Genomic DNA, 13835 nt, shown 5'->3' on the forward strand with positions numbered 1-13835 from the left:
CCACTGAACTGTTCCAAAGCTGCCACTGACCCACTGTTAAACTGCCGTGTCTGTGTTGTTCACATTTTGTGAACCATAGTCAAACAATTACACTAACAATTTCTTGTTTTCTTTTAATGGTTTTCAATTGTCTTTTGTCTTTTCATGACATGTTTGAGGTTTTCAATATGAAACGTACTCATTCCTCGTCGCCGTTCTCCTTTTCAACATTTAATTGAATGGCTTTGTGATTCTGAGTAGTAGAGGAGAATATTTTATTTGCCTCTTTCTCTTGTGATTTTCAGTTTTAGCTGAAAGTGTTCTCCATTGTTCATCTTTAATGTTCCAATTTCATGTCGTTGCACTTTGTGTGATACTGAAGCGTATTGCTCCGCTCTAACCAACGCGCCCATTCAATAATGCTTATTCTGATGTAATGTGCTGTAATATTCTCTAAACGCTGTCTCAGAGGGTCTTCTTTGGGTGGTCTTGATTGTGAGGGTAACTAATTAGATTTCTGAATGGCTACGATTGCCTCCTGCTGATGCAGGCCGCTATCGTCAGATCTAAACTTGTCTACTTGTCATGTTAATTCACCCGAGGGTCCTCTTTTTTTTGCTGCAGTGAGCTTGTACACTTATTGCTCTTCCGTCTCGTTCTCTTTCTGTGCAGATCACACGGGTCATCTTCTGCGTCTTCCTCGAGACTGACTTTGCCATCTACAAGAAGAAAATGACCGTCATTTTTCAAGGTATGTGTGTTTACTTCCAATTGGCTGCATATCATTAATATGATATCGTCACGTTTCATCTGTTGACCGTGTCACCGCCGACCTAACTGGCCATCTGTATAGACAGCTTTGCTACCTCGGGAAGCAGCAGTGTAAACATGTCGGGCTTGGGTGACACCTTCAAATGTAAACAAATTCAATGCACCCGCATAGCCGTTTGGGAGATTAACAGTGAGAATTTATGCTGACAGTTCATAAAACAAGTGTCAGGTTCTCTATGGATTGCCTTAATAGGATTTGAATAGTTAGCCCTCTTGTCAGTGAACCAGCAGGCTGATATTTTACATAATTGTTGATATTCTGATGAGACTTTAATGTCAGATTTGATTGACTGTAATAACAGTCCTCGCCAGTGAATGTCTCCCGCCAGAACTAAAAGATTCAGGGATGCATAGCAACCGCTGATCGTCCTTGGTTACTGCTCCTCAATTCTGTATGTGAAATAAACAAACATCCATTATCTTCTGCTCCCACTCTCCGTTCTGTCTCTCTTTCAATTCCCTCCCCCCTTTCACGCCATCATCTTTTTTCGGGGGCCAGGAGCAGTCACCAGCTCTGATGGGGCCTCCGCGGAGGATTGAGTTTAATAGCTGGGGAGCTGAAAGAGGCTGGCTGGCTTCACCAGCCTAGCATTACCTCCCTTTTACCTCCCTTTTCCCTCCCCACCTCCCCAATGGAATACCGGCTCTCAGGCCTTCATCTCGCTGCTCCCTGATGGAGAGTGTTTTGTTCCCCCTGCGCTCCCGTCATCTGTCCCGCTCCCCGCCCAGGCTCTTCCCTGAAAGATTACATTCTGGGGAGAGACCTTAATTATATTGCCTGGCCCCATGCACCCAGCGCCCGTCTCATCATATTAGCGCTCTGAGATGAGAATCTGGAGCTGTTGTTCTCCAGTTATCACTCTCGCCATTTACAAGTGCTGTCAGTGGATAAATGCCCTGTATCTGTCCATGACTGGGAGCAGAGAGGAAACTAAACAACGGGCTCTGCGCGTGTCACAAAGTGTAATCAGCAAAGTTTTGAGAGGTGCATTATTAGAAGATAAGAGGTCAGTCTTGGTTTAAATGTGGGCTTGTTCCAGAAGGCTACCACAGCACGCAGCAGGGATGTGAAGCCCAGGTGCCTTTCCTCATCACAGTGTCTCGTCTGTCGAGTGCCCTTTGACGCCCGAGGTCAGAGCCGACTTTATCACTCCTCTTTGTGTATGTGTGGGCTCGAGAGGATACTAATTCCACTATAGACCAAGTGGCTAAATAAGAGTGACATCCCCACACAGGGTTATTGTCTGACGTGAGGCAGACGGGTTTGTTTTTATTTCTTTCTTCTGAAACGCTCGCCTCCACCTGCACTGATCTTTCAACCCGTGTGCGTGTTCAAAGCTTTCACCATGCTCTCCATGAAAACAGCACCTCTTATGAGATGTTCCACATGGAGGAACTCAAAGATAACATAATTACTGGTGCTGTGATTGTAGACGAGACATCCATGTAAGGGAGTGAATTCAAATGTTTTGTCCCGCCAGGCTGCACCACGTCGATGTGTTTAACAGTAGTTAATAAGTGTGCTTTAAAGAAAGAAATGCTGATTGGCATGATTGCACCATGTCGGGAATGCATAACCCCGTAGTGTGAAAAGACTCGCATTTAGCCTGCGCAGAATGGCGGTAGTGAATCAGAGGCTGCGAATTAGCTCTGCAGGTGTGCCGGAGCGCTTTCAGAACATCCCATCATCCTCTCTGCTAGAGACAGACAGTCAGGTAGATCTTGCGGCAACACTGAATGCATCACACAGAGGCCTGAGACCGTTCAGTCTCCTGCAACATCCTCTCACTTTCAATAACGCTCTGTCACGTCAACCCTCCCTATTCTCTCTCCCACTCTTCCTCACTAATTCTCACTTACAACTCTCCTTGTTCCCATGCTACTTGCCCAATGCCTCATCCCCACTTTCAATTCTTCTTCCTTATTATATATCAAGGAGGAGCTTCCCCACCGCCTCCTCTATCAGCAAGTTGTTATGGAGCTGTTGTGAATAGTGGCCTTAATCTTCTGTAATTTGTATGTGTGCATGCATGTGGTCGTGTGAAACCCAGGATCTTCCCTGTGACATCAGTTTCAAGCATGTCTACAGCTGAGAGTCGGCACAATGGATTTTTTTTTATTGAAGTCTCACCATTCTCATTTTTCATTGTATAGCTGCTTTCCTCATATTCAAACAATCTGTCAAGTGACAATGACTGGAGCAGGAATGTGTAAACAGGACATTTGCATACAGGAAATTGCTTTATTACAATGTGCATTCCCACAAGCTGTCACTGTGAGAGAGACAAAATGTGGTTAAATCTCTGCAGAGGGAGGAAACTGAAAAATAGCCTTTGCTGACAAGAGTACTCATGCACACCTGCATGCAGGCACGTCAGCCACGACACACAAACGCGTACACATAAAGCAGGAAGTTACACCTATTCAACACTGCATATTACAACACCGACATCACAGTGAAACATTAGAAGAAATGACTGCGGATTGTCTTTGCGGCGGCATGTGCCTGGTGTTCAATCAGACCCAGCAGATGAGCTGCTGTTTGATGTCTAATGATTGATGAGTTCTCACAAACAGACAAAGGGCTTTTTATGCAGCGCCGGCTCAGTGAACACTTCAGTTGTTTAGAGTCATACGTTTTGTAAAGGAAGCCTCTCAAACACACAAATAGTGAAATGCGCAAATAGACAAACCCACAGAAATGACACATAATGCCTCTGTAGTATCATTCGCCATCTATTACGCACCTCCCCAACCGAGCCTATAACCATAATGACCTATTCATTGCTTTAAAATGTACACATCTCAAAGGTGCTGTGACAGACTCGCTATCTGGTTAACAGGACCATCAGTGTTTACTTTTAGAAAAATGTAATCCTAAAAAAAGCAAGCAGAACCATTAATTGATTAAGATATAGAGCTTAATCAATCTCATTAATCCCATGACATGATTCTATTAAGTATTCAGATTGGTTCGTAGATCATGATTGACCACATGCTTGCCTTGGCACGTATTATTTGCGAGCATGGAAGCAGTCAGGCAGCTGTGGTTGTAGAGAGTAAAAGCATGTTGAAATTGATTCTGGGTACACTCCACCACTAATATGATCCGGGTGGCTGCCCACAAGCTGGGCTCCATCACTTCTTCTCCTCAATCAGCCACAGTGCTGACAATATTAACACAGCCCACAGATCTGGGCTGCTGCATTCTCTCCCAACTGTTTCACTGACTTTCCAATTGACATTTATTTACATGGCTCTTAATACACTCCATGCTCCCAACCCAACAACCCACACACCTATCACCCAAAAGTCCATGATAGAAGCATTCCCTAAACCCCCACTGCTTTGCAGGAAGTAAAGACGTGGCATGCACACACTTTTATCACACATATGTAATTTGCGGACAGTGGATAAGAAGGTCTACTGGAACCCTGTGTGGGCGAAAATGAAGTCTGTGTTGCTTTCACGAGGCTATCCCTCAGGGCAGGGAAATGAGGAGAGCATGGTGTGTTAGTGATGTGATTTCCAGAAAGCACAGTAGCTCAGAGTGTCTCAGTTAGCTTTGGCAAATATGAGGATTCAGTTTAGCTCATCATATGTTAAAATGTTCACATTTGTGCATAATTCACAGACATGTGCAAATACATATCCTGACTACCTGCTTATCAACGTGCACAGTATGGGCTGGACATGGTTACTTTTTGATCATTTAGAGGTTTAGAACTTGCTTGGCTGTAATACAATTCAGTTTTATATCCAACTGTGTCTCCAACCTAACCATCCACCACATGATGGCAAGCTATTCCAACATGTGAGTGAAAAGTGAAATATTGAGGAATAGTTCTTCTACGTTCTTGTCAAGAATTTGAAAATATCAATATGTCTTTCCAAGAGTTACACTTACATGAAAATGTTTGGTTCTCCTGCTCAAAATGCCATTATTGTGAATAGTTAAGTGACTAGAAGATGGACCAGTCTCCATTAGACATAAGGTGAACATTTCAAGCAAGAGTTAGTGCATTATTTTTGTTTTGTACAATTTTGGAGGAAAAAAAAAAATCAAAGGACCACCATACACACCAAACAGTTTGGGCACCCCAAGAGATTTGAGCTCTCAGATAACTTTTACCATGGTCTAAGAAATTAATTAGCTTGATGGGGCTGTTGCTTAATCACAGTCTTCGTTAAGAAAGGCCTGACGATGAAATTTCAAAGCTTTGTAAACAGCCTGACTCCTCAAACGTGTCCCAACAATCAGCAGTCATGCTGATTCAGCCAGCTCCTCCTACTGCCTAGCAGTAAATGGTAAATGGACTGTATTTATATAGCGCTTTTCTAGTCTGACAACCACTCAAAGCACTTTTACAACACAAGCCTGCATTCACCCATTCACAAAATAGTAGCTCCGCCACCTGCTCATTACAAGCATTAACACACTCACACACCAGTGCACCGCATCGGGAGCAATTTTGGTTTTAGTATCTTGCCCAAGGATACTTCGACAGGTAGGCTGCCGAGGTCAGGGATCAATCCACCGACCTTCTGTTAAGTGGATGACCACTCTACCTCCTGAGCCACAGAAGTATGACAATTAAGATAATTGATGCCCACAAAGCAGGAGAAGGCTAAAAAGAAGACAGCAAAGCATTTTCAGGTAGCTGTTTCCTCAGTTCATAATATGATTTAAAAAATGTCAGTTAACAGGAACAGTGGAGGTCAAGCTGAGGTCTGGAAGTCCAAGAAAACTTTCAGAGACAACAGCTCGTAGGATTGCTAGAAAGATAAATCAAAACCCTTTTTTGACTTTTTTGAGTGGTGGTGAACTGTTCTACTGCACCTTCATGGAAGAGTCATCAGAAGAAAATCTCTCCTGCGTCCTCAGCACAAAATTCAGTGTGAGAAGTTTCCATGAACATCTAAACAAGCCTGATGCATTTTGGAGTCCTGTGGACTAATGAAGTTAAAATTGAAGTTTTTGCCAAAGATAAAGGTATATTGGAAGAAAGAAAGGGTGCAGAATTCCATGAAAAGAGCACATCTCCAACTGTCAAGCATGGGGGTGGATCGATGCTTTGGGCTTGTGTTGCAGCCAGCGGCACAGGAGACATTTCACTGGTAGAGAGAAGAATGGTTCAATTAAAATACCAGTGAATTCTGGAAGCAAACATCACACCATGTGAAAAAAAGCTGAAGATGAAAAGAGGAAGCCTTCCACAACAGGATAATGATCCTAAACACACTTTAAAATTGATGGACTACCTCAGGAGGCACAGGCTGAAGGTTTTGCCATGGCCCTCACAGTCCCCAGACCAGGTGTTTTGCAGGAAGAATGGGCGAAAAATCCCCAAACAAGAACTGAAGGACTCTAAGGGTGGCTACAAAAAACATTTGCAAGCTGTGATAATCGCCAAAGGTGGTGTTATGAAGTATTGACCATGCAGAGTGCTCAGACTTTTGCTTCTGGCTCTTTTTCTTTTAGTTATTTTAAAACTGTAAAGTTTGGAAATAAAAAGTAGTCTCTCAAAATAATAAAGAAATGTGTCATCTTTAACTTTAGAAATCAGGTCACCTTTTGCACATTTAACTATTTGAAACTGAAATTTTTACCAGGGGTGCCCAAACTTTTGTATATCACTGTAGGATCGATGCTACTCTCACACCCGCCCATCCTGAAGCAGGGGGTAACAGCTAGCCTGGCTTTGTCTGTGGCCTACAGGGCACCCCCAGATTTGATCCCTGGCTGGGCCCTTTGCTGCATTTCATCCAGGTAGCGGAAGGTTGATCCTGGCTCTAGTTTCATAATTAGTGCACGCTAATGAGAGTGGCATTAATCCTTTCATGCCTTGCAAGAAAGCGAATGAAGATATTTATTGAACATCTGACAACTGCTCATCTCTCTCATATCATAATAGTTTGTGTTCACGCAAAGATAAGCAAGCCATCCAGAAATAAAAGTGTCATATATGGTTATTCCAGACTAAGTCACATCCATTTCCTGTGCTGACAGCAGTGTTGAGCAGGGGTAATAATGTAATCACATGTGGCAGTAGCTGAGACACCCCATGTTTCCATTCCTGCACTATTGTTATTCTGTATCAGTGGGCCCTCCTTTGTTTCCCCGAGCAGGGTTAGATTAATGCACTGTACCCTTAGATTCAGTGTTATACAAAAGAAAAGTCTGTCGCTTGATCCACAGGGAGCTCTGATGGTTACACTTCTACAGAACAGATGACAAGAGCCTTTCATCAAAGCTAACTCTTGCTTTTGCTTGTTAACCACAGCGCAATCATTGCTCAGACTCAAGCACGGCCATATATACACACACACACACACACACACGCGTGCACACAGACACTGCGTAATCCATTCAGATGAAGTGTGCACAAGCACAGAACACAAGCACACACGTACTATATATATAGAGAGAGAGAGACTCAAAGAAACTTGAGTGTGTGCTCGTATGATGGGAGCTGGGAGCCGTGAGCAGACATCCACAGTTCCTCTCTCCCCGTCTCTCACTCTGCAGCTCCTCCTGAAGCAGCATCCAGCGCCTCCTTCTCATCTCCCACCGTGCAACTCAACTCACCCACCCAGAAACACCCCTAGTTCACTCAGTTTGCCTCACACAACAGAAGAACAGAGAAAAGAAGAGAAAATCAAAGGGTTTCTTTTTTTTTTTTTTTTTTAGGCGCAGTTGTCCACCCGAGCCTCCTTGTAATTTGAGGAAATGGGAGGTTTTGTGTCATTTATGCTGAGCCTACCAGTATAGATTTAATTGAAAAAGAATGTCTCATGAATGTGAGCCGCTCCCCGCCCCCAAACACACACTCACGTGCACAGTCATTTGGTGTAATAACTCACTAGATCCAAGGCCGTCTGGTGGGGGAATTGAGGGAGGCTGTGAATTGTTGTTGGTGAGATTTTGGAGCATGGCAGCTGGTGTGGAAGGAGGAGGGGAAAGAGCCGGCTTTCGGTCTTATGAACGGGATAGGTAGACCGATCGGATTTCAATCAAATTTTGAGGAAACACTGCAGCTCGTAGTTTTAGGCAGACAGAGTACACAGCAGTATGGCATCAAAATACTGTTCCCTAACATTACAATCAAGGAGACAAGTTGTGATGACTGGCTCTATCGTGCATTATAAAATAGCATGGTTTGACACGCTGTCTTTTCCCCCCTCTGCCAGACAATGACATGGAGGTTACAGAGGAGCAGCTGAAGGGAGGTGAGTGACAGAATATTTCATGGTTGCCTTTTCACCTTAACACCTCCATTAAAGCGCACAGAGGCTGAGTGAGTGGCGCAGCTTCAACTCGTGACAGTGATTTGCAAGGTTTTATGCAGCAGACGAAATTGAATGTTTATTCATTTGGTGACAAGTCGAATCCCGGGCCTGACACATCGCAGTTAAAAATACTTCATGTCAGGTACATTACATTACAAGAGCTTATATCCACAGCTAATTCCCAACACCATTCTCTTCATCCGGCTTACAGGCACAATGCCTTCAGACCACCTAAAGCGAGTGACAAAGGAACAGCAGAGCAGCATCCCTCCGCAGTGTGCGCCAGGCGATAGGACAAACACGACTGTCAGCGCATAATGCTTTTATCACAGCACCATCTTGGCACACGGCCTGAAACTCCCAGATACTGCTTATCAGGATAAACTATTGACATTTGTCTGTGCACTGATGTCCTGAATAAGCAATGGCTCCAACAGAAAGGAACTGTGTATATTTTATGAATAGCAGGAACAATAGATTGAATGGAGTTTAGCAGCAGTTACTTTTTTCTCCTTGGTAGACAAAAAAAAAAAATCATTCTTATGAAATGTTTGATGAAATGTACTGCCTCTAGCAGTTTTCTCCAAGGAACAGTGGGCCTTTGAAAGCGCCTGATGCCAAGTTTTCTTTACGAGTACGAGGGGCTTGCCAGGTCTAACTGCCGTGTCCCTCCAAGACGTCATAGTACACGTGCAACCAACTAAGCAGAGAAAAATGTTAGTTTTACTGTCTGTCGAAGGAAGTGTTCAGATTACCGTAGATGTAGAACTCAGGGTGCTATCAAAATGTTTTTCCTCCCAAAGTCACCTCCATGATTTGCCAATTACACGCATCTGTGTTTTCAATGAGATTCCATTTTTGGGTGAACATAAAAGGGCCGTTTTATAAGTGCACTGTAAAATGTGATATTCCAGAGTGAAACAATGTGCACGTAATGGCTAAATCATAAAGACTTGGCCGAGAGGGACTGCGTTTGAGAGTTTGTCCTCTTGTTAGCGCCCGAGCGAGCACGTTCGTTTTTCTGTCGCCCTCCTCGCCAGCTATTTTGCACTGCATGCTGTATAATAACATAGCACCAGACCATATCAAACCAGCTGAAATAACCCCTGATAATTCCTAGCTCTGTTGTATCATCACGCCAGCCCCGACCCGGTCCAGTTTGGCCTTGTTTGATGGGCCTCTGCGCCGGTGCCAAGGACTGGCCTTTTATTCTGCTCCATCAGCCAGAGTTTGAATCAGTGCTGGCTGGAGCCTATTCAAAGGTTCGAATGACTGCCATTCTCACATGGAATGGTGCTTTTGTCCCAGACTGTGCTCTGGAGTTGGTCTCAAAGCCACACATTCTTCCCTGCTATCCCACAGGAGCCATTTTTTTTTTTTTTTGTCAGGCAGGTATAAAACAAAACAGTGTAAGAGCCATTGAGTTCTCCCGCAGGCCCTTGTAGCGTGGTCAGCCGAGACAGAACGGCCAACTTTGAATAATCACCGCTGTGATGAGCGTGTCCTGCCAACAGCCGCCTCCACTGACACCGTCTCTCATCTAGCAGTTCAAATTGACAAGATGTCACGCTCTTCGCGTCCTGATGGTGTTGGGGGGATAACGATGTGCCACTCCCACGTCTGTAAATCACCCTTTATTTTCGCTTATTTGCAGATAACACACCACCATCTACAAAATCCACAGCCAAGGAAGAAAGTGAAGACAGCAACAGAGGTATGCCTGCTTGTGAGTTTGTGGCTGTGTGTGCGTGTGTTGTTTTTCATTCTAATTGTATTAATAATGACTGCATAGTTTTTTACATGCCCAGTAACAAAACCAGTAGAGGAAACATTGTGCACTGATATGTGTTTACATAATAATTTGTCTTGTGTGTATGAAGTAATGGAGTGTGTTCTTGGTCAGTAATCTCTTGCTCTCTGGTGCCAAGTTCCTCTTTGGGGAAATGAATACAAGATGAAGCTTGGTCTTTTTTAAAAGAATGTTTTCTTAGAGGCAAACTTGTTTAAGAAGCCATTATCTGGCTATTCTGCAGTTTCAGCCCCTTTGGATGTGTAATATTGAAACAGTTATAGGCTTCTCCGATACGATGGACCAAAGATAATTAGATTCTTACACTGGAGGGTGTTAGTAGGCAATTAAAATCGTACACCATCCATTTGTCTTCAAGCTTTAAGGTTACAGGGAATTTTTGAAGATAGCAGACACGGTTGTTTTCTTTGGGGAAAGGGTTCCTCTCGCTGATTGCGAGAGGCTGGACGAGATAGTGCAGACTCTTCAAGGGCGTCAATACACTCTGTGTTGTAAAAACAAAGCACAATAAGTCATTTCTTCCCGCCTATTCAACATACCTTTCCATAATCCACAGCAGTAATTCAATATGATTCACAAATTCAATCATCAGCATTAGGAGGGCATAAGTATTTTGTAATAATCTTTATAAATCCTAATTTATCAGGCCCGGCAGCTTAATAGTAACTAATCCATTCACAAAAGGCCCTGGCACAGCTTTCTAGCATGGGAACACTCAGTCCTTGAGACAACCTCTCTCACAGGAAAGGAATGAAATGATTTTGTACTGCCTGCACCGTAAAGGTTAGGTCTGGTTCGACGTAGCACATAGGAAGGATTAATCATAGGAAACACTCAGATGTCAAGGTAGCACAAAGCAGAGGAAACGCGAGCTGCAAAAACCGACTGTCAGCTATGTGAGACAGACATTATAAGATGCTTGAGAGTCTCCTGCCACCTCTGTGCACCTGTGGAAGATTTCCATTCAACAGAAACACACTATATTTCACCATCCTGTCTATAGAGCCAGCAAAGCAGGTCACCTATTTGGTATAGTCAATATATGGAGCACTTTTTAGAATAAATTACAGTCTGCTGCAGAGTTGGTGGAGTGTGTCTGTCAATATGCCTCAGTGTGATCCATCACATCCAACACACTCCTCAGGGGATTCACTCTCTCCAGTCCATGGGTCAGACACGAGGGGCTTTTATCCACAGCACTGATGAAGAGAAAACATGAAGGCTTTCTCCACTGTTTTTCCATAATAAATACAATGGTTAGCAGTCTGAAGGTAATTATAGGGCTGCTCTGTCCCACACACAACAACTGCTGCATTTACAGTTGTTTTGCAAAAAATTCTTAGAAAGGAAAAAAACGGTAAAAGCACCCAATGAACAGAAACTGTAAAACACAGAACACACAGCCTGTGGTACGACTAATCATTCAAACAATACAGACAACATCAGACAACATCAGAACTCTCACATTATATTGTATGTTACTGTGTATTATGGTTGTAGATTTGTATAAGTGTTAATTCTAACCTGGTCTATTTCTTTTATCATTTTGTTTCTTATGATCTTTTCTAAGCACTTAATGCCTCACAGATTTCCCCTGAATGTCCTGCTTTCATAAGCCTTATTTTCGATATAAATAATGATATAAAAATTAAGTTCTAATTATAATTATTTACTTTAAGACCAGCACATCAGGGGAGCTTTTCAGCAGTATTTCAACTCCTCTTCAAAGAAGCCAACAGACGATCCCTCACCGGATACAAATAACCCCGAAGTGTATTTGCAGAGAAGGGTCACAGATTAACTTCGGTGTATGTGTGTGTGTGTGTGTGTGAGAGAGAGAGAGAAGGATGAGCTATGTTGTGATGTAATCCAGATGAAACAGAAGCACAGCATGCAGATGCTGCGAGCTATAGAAAGAAAAAAAAAAAGAGACGGAGTGGGAGAGGGCGGGATGAGACGCAGGGGCGAACGCTGGCACAGAAGTCCAGGGCAGAGTGGAGCCTCTGTAGAGCACACCTGACTTGGCAAGCAGCCCCACGGTGTCTATTATTTGATATCAGATTGGTATTAGTGAGATTAGTGGATGTCACAGGGCACAGTAAAATGTGAACATTGAGCCAGAAATCAATGCCTGGCCGGGTCTGTTTGCCTGGCATGCTCGAGCTTTCTGGGAACGACCCGAAGATGAGAGGCGGGGGGGGGGGGTTGGTGAAAGATGGCACAGAGCGTGGACGGACACACAGATTAATAACACAATGTGTGGACAGACAGCAAGCCTCTCCGTGGGATGCCATCTTTTACACTGCGGCACCCCGCTCACAAACACACTTGCGCTTTGCTTGCACGCGCACATTTCACATGCAAATGGTCTTTGAATGATCGCTTGGTCATCTCTCCTTTTTCCTTTACACATGTCTCATGAATTTTTCAAGCCCCCCCCCTTTTTTTTATCTTTTTTGTCCTTTGCTCCAGTTAGCTTTAATGGAAGCAATAAGAGCCAGGGATGGGGAAGGAGATAGAGTGCAGCTAGGGTGTGAGAGTGTGTGTGCAATTTTCACATTTCTATTAGTTCCTGAATATGAGATCCTTTGCTTTTGCTTCCTAGGAAATATGGTCTGTAGTTGATGTTTACCCAACGGTCATGCAACTAGGACACACAGGGAAGCTTGCATATCAGCATCTAAATTGTTTATGCCCTTGTGATACTGTACCCCTGACTCTGGTCTTGACATAAATAAATCATTTAAGTGTGTGTATGTGTGTGTGAGACTAACATTTTATAAAAAAAAAACAAAAAAAAAACACTACAGCGCTGTTGCTCATTCAACACAAGTGCAGGCGAGTGCCTAAAATTGCTTTTTAGTCACCGCACTACTGAAAGTGGAATTCATGGGAGTACAGGCACTCAAAGTCTTGAGGTGTGGACTTTGGCTGAAGCCCTTCAGTGTGAAGTATGTCAGACCCTGATTCACGGTGAAGACAGTTTAGCACGGAGGAAAGCTGTGCCAATGCTGCCACCTGCTGTCTGGAGCAGGAGGGAGCTGCAGGAGCTGGTTGGGTTTCGACTTTGTGCAAACTGTTCTAATTGAACTTAACTTGGAGCCATTATAAATCACATTTGCCCTACATAGAATCTTTTGTTGTCTCCTTTGTGTGTGTGTGTGTGTGTTTATCCACAATCTGTCCCTTAGCATCCTTTATCACAAATTGAATGCTGTTCCATTCAATAAGCCGAATACGAATGATCAAATAACAGGGAGGAAATTACATTCAGCCTTTTGTCGTGTCTGATATATTGTTGTTTAGGATCACTTTAGACAGATACAACAGCCATGCATAATTTTTGAATGCAGAAGAAAGGTTAAGGATGACCTCATGGCCAGCAAAGGATTCATCTTAACCTGCTTTTCCCAGTGAAGTATTCTTCTCAGACCCCTGTCTGTGGCTTCATCTCAAAATGCCAGTCATGATTAATAGAAAGGATTGCCATCTACTGTGTGTCACCAGCATTCTGCGTGATGGACAGGGGCACTTGTAGCAAACATGCAGCACTGGTAGAACTGGCCTTTTCCCCATTTAATGGAGGCTGGCATTTTTATTGTTCTGAGTGCAGGGCAAAATTGCATAGATATGAAAAAATGGTTTCTCTCTACAGCTTGTTAAAAAAGCAATTATAGAAGCCGCACAATAGCCATTGTAGAGCATGTTCTCTTATTGGTGTCATGGCTTTCATTTACTCAATTTGTCCCAAATGTCATTGTGTGTGTCTGTGTGTGTGTATAAGAGTGTGTGAGAGCGAGAAAGGGGGTGAGCAGGGTGGGGGTAACAGATATGGAGCAGGGATTAAAGTTGTTTTATGTTATGTTCTGTTGTGTCTTTTGTGCATTCACAATTTCTCGATGGTGTTGTAGCGATCAGATGCTCT

At 43.5% G+C, this 13835-nt stretch overlaps 1 protein-coding gene across 7 annotated transcripts in view; it reads left to right on the forward strand.

The window, feature by feature from the left end:
• macrod2 (mono-ADP ribosylhydrolase 2) overlaps positions 1-13835 on the forward strand; it is a 407625-nt gene that overhangs the window by 374268 nt on the left and 19522 nt on the right. For all 7 annotated transcript variants that reach the window (XM_041947057.1, XM_041947058.1, XM_041947062.1 and 4 more), the window contains exons 9-11: positions 652-730; positions 8002-8040; positions 9755-9814. In XM_041947057.1, the coding sequence (XP_041802991.1) occupies positions 652-730; positions 8002-8040; positions 9755-9814 (178 nt within the window). The remainder of the gene's footprint in view (positions 1-651; positions 731-8001; positions 8041-9754; positions 9815-13835) is intronic.

This window comes from Chelmon rostratus, chromosome 11 (assembly GCF_017976325.1).
Source record: "Chelmon rostratus isolate fCheRos1 chromosome 11, fCheRos1.pri, whole genome shotgun sequence".
NCBI lineage: Eukaryota > Metazoa > Chordata > Actinopteri > Chaetodontiformes > Chaetodontidae > Chelmon > Chelmon rostratus.